Source organism: Puma concolor, chromosome B4, assembly GCF_028749965.1.
Source record: "Puma concolor isolate L17-30 chromosome B4, mPumCon1.1.hap2, whole genome shotgun sequence".
Lineage (NCBI taxonomy): Eukaryota > Metazoa > Chordata > Mammalia > Carnivora > Felidae > Puma > Puma concolor.
This window is the reverse complement of record NC_141673.1, coordinates 29,374,974-29,384,199: the sequence shown is the minus strand read 5'-3', so window position 1 is coordinate 29,384,199 and position 9,226 is coordinate 29,374,974. Positions and strand designations below refer to the sequence as shown.

The window sequence follows — 9,226 nt, the reverse complement described above, 5'->3', positions numbered from 1 at the left end:
ATACTTCTCATTCTTTCTTTATATGTTTCCTTAATCATTACTTGTTTAAAGAATCTTTACATCAAATCAGTATTAATAATTCCTTTGTACCATGTGGCTTTCTGTTAATAGCATTTATCACAGATAACATTTTATATATTTTTGTGATTCATTCACCTAATTGATGAACTATCCACTATAGTATAAACTATTACATTCCCAGTGTGTAGGATAGTCGGGTGTGTGTGTGTGTGTGTGTGTGTGTGTGTGTGTGTGTAGTACTCAATACATATTTTCTGAGATAAATAAAGAATAAAAAAGATGGGGAAGAAGGAATGAAGGAAGGAAGAAGAAAGGAGGCAGGGAGAGAGGGAGGGAGGGAGGGAGGGAGGGAAGAAGGGGGGAAGGGAGGCAAGAAGGAAGGGAGGAAAAAGGAAATTCTTAGAGTTGAAAGGTCATAGAGGAACATATTACAACCTTGCTTCCAGATCAGGAATTCCTTTTATAGCCTTTGTCTTGAACCATTACTCATTCTCAGTTTGAACAGTTCCAGTGGTGGGTAACTCCATCTCAAGAAAAGTTGCTTTTATTGTTGGATGACTCTGAACAACTGTTTGAAAATTCTTCCTTAGCTAGAGCTAAAATATAGCTCCATATACATTTCACCCATATGTTCTACTCTTCGTTTTGGAGCTCCTGGAATTTTAGCCCCTTTTTCTATGGCAAGTTTTCAAATATTTAAAGTTCTTAGATTTCTTTCAATATATTCTTTTTCACCAGCCTAATGATATCTCATTACTTGTATTTTCATGACATAAATTTCATAACTTTCTTTATGTGCTTTGAAGTTTTAAAAAATTATTCCTAATGTCAATTAATTTCATTTCTCTCCTTTAGCCAGCATTTTAAAAACTCTGTTCAAAGTAAGTTAATTGGTTCTTCCCTCCCAACCCCATATAAGTTTTGTGTGTGTTATGCTCTTTTCTTGAGAATTCACCTTATAGAATGACATTTTAAGTTTCTGAGAAACCTTGAAATAGCATGTTAGATTTTCCTTAATCTGATGTTTCACAAATGTATATGATCATTTTTCTAGGGAAATACATAAAATTATATAGAATACTTCAGAATATTGTTTGGAAAATATCTAAAGTCATGTATGAATCTCTATGGAATATTTATTATTTAAAGATATGCTTTATGAAACTAGTAGTCTAATGTAAACGATACTTTATTACTTAATGATATCCTGGGTTATTCCTTTTTAACTCATGAGAAGTAGGTGTATTATGTTAAGTGATTTGAGTATAATTTTTTTCTTATGTTTTCAAGAAGAAAAGGAAAAACAAAATTAGGGGGAAATATATTTGCATATATTCATGGTAGAAAAATGGAAATTATTGTTACTTAAACACTTTTTATTAAAATATGTTCTTAATAAAACTTGTAAATAATGCCCTTGAAATAAATATTTTGGTACCATTTTGTTAGAAAGCATTCACTGTTTTTATTTAAAAAATCCAAAACCACTAGCAAATATAAGAGCTAAACAATTTGCAATTCAAGTGGATTTCAAATGTTAAAACACTAAGATTCTTTCAGAAATGTGTTATAAGAAATATAAAACTTAGTACTTTGTTTAATAGAGAGAATACACTGTACTATATCTAAGAACAGCAGCTATAAAAAATAGTAGTGAACTGAAAATTGATGTTGCTCTGTTATTTGGTATTAAATGACTACAATAAGTATTTAATACATTTTATATCCATTCTTGAGCTAAATACCAAACTTATACCTACAAATACTATGTAGCAATCTGCAATTAATTATGATGAAAAAATATCTCATTGTTTCAGTTTTTTACAGATCTCCTTACCTCCTGTTAGATTACTGTGTTCCTACGATCAATATAGTATCTGCATACTCAATTTTGAACATGCACACAAATATGGCTTTTATATTGCATAACAGTACAATTGCATTATTTGATATGAGTAAGCTGTGAAAGAGACAAAAAAGAACTATCTTTGAGTTGATAAGTTGACAAACTATCTTAACTCTGTGTCTGTTATATTAATTGAAGAAAAGCTAACCATGCTACATATCATTGGTGAAAGCGTCTTTGAATAGAAAACATAAGCTTCACAAACAAAAATGGTGGCAAGACAGCACCACTGGAATGTGACTTTTGTCTTAAAGTTATGCATAGTGACCAAATTTCATTTCAGAAATATTAGCCCATGAAACCAATTTTAGATTGTTAAAGATGTGTTTAAATAATGACAGCCTGAAGGAGCCTGAAGCAGGTCATTAAATCCATTGGGATTGGTGGTTTGATTTCATTTCCATCAAGACGGAGGTAGCGAAGGTGAGGTCCATAACCGAAGGAATCTTGTTCTCCAGGCAGTATGGTAGGACATATTACAGAGACGTTCACATCTGTGGAGACAAAGATGGCATGTGTGAATGAACTTGAACAGAAGTGACCGGGGTGGGAAGACCAAGAGGCCATATGCAACAATCCTGTAGAGGGCCTAGCGGCCTGATCTGTCAAAGTGCCAGATACAAACCATTTCTGTGTAGGTTGGAGGTTGTGCACATCTGTTTTATAAAAGTAGCCCATAAAAATGTGCAATATATATATATATACATATAGTGCATATATATATATATATATATATACACACACAAAATAATTCCATATTCAGTTATAATTTGTGCAGAGCACTAGAAAGGACATACTGTTAAAATGTGATGGAAATAAAAGCATATAAGATATACCATTTGTTTTTGAAGCTTCCAGGTGAGATAAGACATGCTTAGACTACTATAAAATAAGACAGGTAGTATTTAGGGCATTCGAAGTGGAGACAAAGGTTCATAGAAAGAACACATAGGTGCACAGGTAGATGGATGGACAGATGCATGTATAGGTGGAAAAATTAGTCTATTATTAGGGAAAGTACTCAAAAACTATCTTAAAATGCAAAATTTCCAATTAATAGTGCATGATGAGTTTTAAAAAGCACATTTAACCTAAGTTTACATATGTAATACTTATAGAAAAGAATTTTGGATCTTTATATTTGTGTACTTAATTAGAAAGGATACATTTGCCAAGAATTGAATTGCAAAGAATTCAAGCCAGCAAACATCCCATGAGCCTTTTCAGATGGTTAGGATGTGAGAAATCATGCACCTGCCTTGGACCAGAGCCCTTGGCATCAATGACCATACTGAAATTTAAGAGTATTCAGGAAAGAAGTCCTGTTAAATTAGCAAAATTCAGACAAGTGTGTGCATTAGCTGATTTCAATCATGAATCTGCATACTGCTTTTAAGTCTCATATGAAACTATTTTGAGGAAAGGGTTTTCCCTTAGAAGATGAGACCCACCTAACTTTGGCAATGGCCTTCCTTTGAGCTTATGCCGCACGTGAGATTGCTTTACTCCGATCTTAGGTCAATTTGTGAATTCAACTTGCTAAAAAATAATGACTCGTATTTTTATAGCCATTTGTGTATATAAAGTTAGTTTTTCACATGCATTATCACCTTAACATCACAGAGGCTTTATCAGGCAATATGATTATCCTCCCTACCTGGGCATAGCAGATATAAGTGGTTCAGACAGTTAAGGTATTGCCCACAAGGTATTTTAGCAAGCAAATGCCAGAGCTGAGTCTTCACCTTGTCCTTTTCCTACTACATAGGGTCCCTTGGCTGTTTCTCTTTTAATGTCCTATCCTTCTTATTACCCTTATGCCCCATAATCAACGCAGGCCTGAATAAATGCAATGTGAGAAACAAGAGTTCTAAAGGTAGTTATATTTTCGTAAATTAATTATGGTGTTTCTCAGAGAACACGAAGAAGTAACTTATTTGAGTAGTTGTTGCCAAATTTAAAGTCCTTTAAATTGTTCAGAAGAAATAAGTATTTCCATCTTTCTCATAAGAAAAGGTCACTGTACCATAAATTCTAAGAACTCTTCATATAAAAGGTATGTTTCTTGGAAACCACTTTATTAACAACTAGAGTAGATTATGCAGCCAAAAGAAATAAGTACTTTAGCAGTTATTACAGCACAGTGTGATATAATGGATATAATCGTGAGCCAATAATTCTAGCCAAGGAAATTCTTCTTTTGCACTTATTTTCTGGGAATATAGAAATACCATACCTGATATCTACATTAAGAAACAAATAAATCAATTTCTCTTTGTTGATGTTGTTGCTGTTAAAATTATTCTTACTTGCGTTGGTAGACATTTTTCTAAAGTCCTCTAATCTGGAAATTGAAGACAAATGAGCTGGGACTATACTGTGTAGTATATAGTATACTGACAAGTCCTGAGCTCAGGTTCTGGCTATTATATTTATTCTTTGTCCTTGAGCAAATATTCTCACTTAGTTGATCCTCAGTTTCTTCTTTAGAAAGTCTTAATGCTACCACACAAGATTTTTGTGAGGATTAATTTATTATTCTCAAAGTGTGGTCCTTGGGCCAGCAGCATCAGTATTTCTTGAGAACTAAATTATTAGGCCCCATCTTACAGCTAATAAGTCAGAAAATGTGAAGGTGGGGACATCAAGCTGTATTTTACAAGCCTCCCAGATGATCCTGATACATGCTAAGGTATGAGAACAGTTGAAGAATAAAAATATATGAGAAAACATTGTAAAACTTTTAAAAATGTCAGGGGATGGAGAACAAAATCCTACCCTTCTTGGTATAACTTTGTGTAAATATGAAAGTTCCTGGAGTGTGTGCACAACTGTGTGTTGTATTTTGCTATTTTACTCCTAAAGACCCTTGTCTTCAAATTCTCAGGGGAATCCCTAATTCACAAACAGGGATCTATGTGGAATCCCTTTTTTCACTTCCCACATCCAATGTCCACGGGGCTTTTGTTGCCAGTTAAGGGATGCACCTGTAGAAGCACAGAACTTTCATTAGAAAAAAAAATGCAAATATTAGGTCAATATGGCTGTTGTGCGATCCGGTTCAGTGAAAAAGATTCAGCAATGTTTCTTTTTTTATGTTGCATCTTTTGCTTTTGACTACAGGATTAAACAATGCGTCGCATCGCCATGGAAAAATGTGGCAGCAGCCTTTGTTAATTCCTAGATTATATGCTCAAGTATGCTGTTAGAAGAACCCCAAAAAGAAAAAAAAAGAAAGAAAAGAAGAGAAAAACTTGAATAACCGAGCAGTTCCCAGTGGAAAAATAGTCTATTCTTATAAATAGGATGTTTGTGTGATTATTTGCTTAAAGGAAACGAGTGAATAATAACCAAGTGGTACAACCTTCTGACAATTATCTGTTCTATTTTCCTACAAATGGACTGATTCACACTTTAGGAACGTATTTTCTAAGGTTGTTCAGGAGAAGTCTCCTCACATTCTCTTCCTAATGGGCTTGTGCCAGGATTGAGGATGCATGGGCAGGTGCCAGGCTGGTTCCAATGCCCATGACGTTGTACACTTCTGCACCAAGGTCAAACTGGTCTCAGTGTGATTGTGCAGATGCCAGGTTTGCATTTAGTGTCTCCAGCTTCTTTCTATAACCATGTGTTTCCTGGGTGACACCTCTGCCTCCAAGACACTCTCACTCATCCCTCTCTCCCTTATCAGAAACTATTTTCAGGAAAGGAGCAATCATTCTACCTTGCCGATTGCCATGAGTCCTGAGAAGTCACCAACTTCCAGGAGCATTTGCTTCCGTTTCTACTGAACAAGGTGTTAAATGGCAGCACTAATTCCTAATGCTTGGTCCGCAGAGCAGCAGGCTCAGCCCTATTTGGGAACTTGTTAGAAATGAAATCTCACTCAAGTCTCATCCTGAATTACTCAATCAGGAACCATGGCATGGAGCCACAAACCTGTACACTCTAAAGTTCGAGAAACTCTGTCATCTAAAGCAGAGTCTTTAATTAAGGTGGTTTCAGGCACCCGTAGTTTTTAGGACCAAGGTGCCTTTCTGATACCTCCTAAATCATATTCCTCCTATTACTATTCATGAGGTCATTTGTACTTGGTACATTTTCCTAAATAAATCTACCCAGTGAGGCAGGAATATTGGACTATCCCAGGAGTAAAAGAAGATACATTCAATTTCTCCAATGGGTAATCACCCTTTGTAGAATACTAAGGTCCACTTTTCAATTTACAAATTGAAGATTAGAACTTCCTTGTCCATTAAGATTGTGTGTGAACAGACAAAACGAAAATACTGAAGATTGAAAAAAAATCTGAGGGCATATTAGTTGGTGGCAGATGGTGGGGGGGAAGCCCAACACAGTTACTATTCTGAAAGAAAATATAGAATAAGTTTAATGACCATGAGCATTTTAATCAAAGACATACCCTGACGATTACTTACTTTTAATTTTGTTATGGTCAAGGTGAAGGTGCTGCAGGTGAGCACTGATTCGAGGGACCTTGGTGAGTTGATTGTGAGATAGCTGAAGGTCTAGTATTGAGGATACATCAAAACCACTAGAAGGGAGACCTGCGTCTGACAATTTGTTGTGGTTTAGTCGTAGGAAGGCCACTTTAGGAATCACATTAAAATAATTTTCTGGTATTCCTTCAATAGAATTGTTGTCCAAAAACAGTTGCATTGTATTGGCTGGTAATCTCGGTGGCATATTCCTTAGAGCATTCTTGGCCATGTTTAGCTGCATTAGGTTCTTGAGTCCCTTGAAGGTGTCTCTTTGAAAGGCATTGTCTAGTAGTTTATTGTGCTGCAAGTCAAGAAGGGTCAGGTTCTCCAGATTGCTGAAGGTCCCTTGAGGGATTCTGGACACCTTGTTTCTAGCCAACTGTAATTGTTCTAAACTTCTTGGCAATGGGGAAGGTACCTCCTCTAGCTCATTATCTTCCAGAAATAAGAAAAGCAGCTTCTTTAGTTGGCTCAGGGCTCCTTTTTCAATCCCATAGTTGGTTATTTTGTTCTTGTTTAGATTTATCCATCTCAGCTGGGTGGCATTCTCGAATGGCTTCTCAGGAATGGTTTCTATCAGGTTGTTCTCAAGATAAAGATACCAGATCCTTGAAGGAATAGGAGGGATTTCTTTGAGACCTCTATTTTCACAGTATAAAGCAGTAGGGAAACTAGGGGGACAGAAACATTCCCTGGGACAGTCAAAGTCATGCATAGCCCAATCCTCTGGATCACCTACGTCATAGACCTGTCTCACACTTCGAGTCCACACAGTATCTGTTATGAATAATACCCAGATGACGAAACAGATTGTGGTTGCCATTATAGTACCTAGGATGGGGGACACAACTGTTAGATACTTGAATATTTTCAACCTGTAGAAAACTGTGTGCTCCAAAAAAACCCAGCAAATATTGCTTCTTTAGGGGAAGGGTAAACACATTTGAACAATTTATACACTAGATATCAATTAATACACATATATTGAGTAGCCACTATATGCAAAGCATTTTGCAAACACTGAAACTCAGTAACTTTTAGCTTCCCAGTTTTAACCCAATCACAATGAAAACCGAGAAATGGAAAGCAAATTTCAGGAGCTCTAAGTGCTTTTCCATTCCAAGCTATTTAATACAAGAAAGTTAACTGAAACCCGCAGTTGAATACAAGAGTACAAAAAATGATCTTTTAATAACAGATTGAGAGTCCGCGTTGTTTCTAAGAAGTAAGCATATGCTTTTACTTTTACTCCTAAATGAATAGAACATCTGGATGAGATTTCCCAGGCTCTTTGGCCCTTGAACCAAAGAAATAGAGAGATCAAAGAACATATTAGCAGTTTGTTGTCAAGGAAGGTTCTAAGATATGAAGAAAAATGTGTGATTAATCTCTTGCTCTGTTGCTCAACTTCTCCGGTAAGTTGTATATTGGGGTCGGGGGTAAGACTTCTAATATTAGAAGTACGAACTCAAGTTGTTCAGCCAGGGAGTTTGGATTATAAACTCTGTATCACAATGAGGCATATATTCAACTGTGGTTGATAAGAAAAAACAGACAATATGTCTCGGTTCAGATAGAGCCCATATTTTCAGGATGGTTGCTATCAAAGAAAAGGTTAACACTAATTGGTATATGACCATCCAAAAGATATAAACCCTCCCCATTGGATATCAATAAGGTTGTGGGTACAACAAACTGTTCTAACAGGAAAAGTAGTATATATTTATATATATCTATCAGTAGCATTCCGACCAATGTACATTTAATTCAATCGCTTGGTAATTAGAATAGCATACATTTTGCTAATTCCTTAGGAAAAAATAAAATAAGCATCACTTATGAAATGCTGATCTTTCAATTGTGCCACTAAATTGAGGAAAGTAGCAAGTGCAGAGCTGGTTCCACAAGCTGTCACATTTTTTTACGATTGCAGAATTCTGCTCTAGTCATCTTCCAATAGAGACACATTAAAACATTCTTTTCTTCAGAATAGGGATTTTCTTTAGTTATTAAGCCATAACCCTGCCTCTGATGAACCAGAACTTTGAATTCTTAGCTTTAAGTTTTTAAAAAGTGCAAAAATAGTTTACCTTGCTGTCCAGGAATATACCGTGGAGTCCTGTGTCTGGGTCTGAAGTTTGCTAAAACTTAATTAAGGGGGGAGAAAAATCTATGACTAAAACAATTTATTTTTAGTGTATGCTATCAAGCCTCCTAGGAGAAAAAATAAAAGCTACTCTGACCAGTCACTGTGAACACCTTTTGATCTATTGTTTCTACTTTGACAGGGCTTCAGATTGCTTACCTCAGCCTTCTTGGATCTTCTTCTTCCCTTTCTATTGGCCACCGCTCATTCACAGTAATGGATTTACCCAGGCTCCACTCTCGTGTTTTTATGAATCCTCCCTCAAATATATGCACCAGTGGCTCCAAAGTTAACCCCTCCAACAACAACAGCACCTCAGTACCTAGGCAGCTCAGCGCAGGAAATTCAGGCTTTAATCTCAGGAGCCTATAACAAAAATTCAGGGCAACTGTCACTCTGAACTCACCGTACCAGAGATGTTACAATGTGCTGGTCTCTAGACCTGTTTAGCTAGCAGGCGACTGAAGGCAGTTTTGATTCCAAACATAACCAAAAGAGATTTTAAAGCAGCTCTTCTCTAGAAAATCTTTCAAAAAAAAAAAAACAAAAAAAAAAAAAAACAAAAAACAAAACGAATACGAAGAAATAAATGCTGATGTCCTCTGTTTCTATGGAAATATTTTATGCATTTCTCATATGAAACAGATGTTG

The 9,226-nt window shown here is 35.9% G+C and overlaps 1 protein-coding gene across 2 annotated transcripts; it reads right to left on the bottom strand.

The window, feature by feature from the left end:
• Positions 1–1,192: 1,192 nt before the first annotated feature.
• KERA (keratocan) lies at positions 1,193–8,988 on the bottom strand. Of its 2 annotated transcripts, none has more exons than XM_086712674.1 (3): positions 8,735–8,988; positions 6,367–7,260; positions 1,193–2,421 (listed from the first exon to the last, which is right to left on the bottom strand). In XM_086712674.1, the coding sequence occupies exons 2-3, from the start codon at positions 7,250–7,252 to the stop codon at positions 2,255–2,257; spliced, it is 1,053 nt and encodes a 350-aa protein (XP_086568800.1). In that variant the 5' UTR covers positions 7,253–7,260; positions 8,735–8,988; the 3' UTR covers positions 1,193–2,254. The 2 variants fall into 2 exon arrangements, with proteins under 2 accessions (XP_086568800.1, XP_025782770.1); XM_025926985.2 differs by lacking the exon at positions 8,735–8,988 and adding an exon at positions 8,520–8,707.
• Between the last annotated feature and the right edge of the window lie 238 nt (positions 8,989–9,226).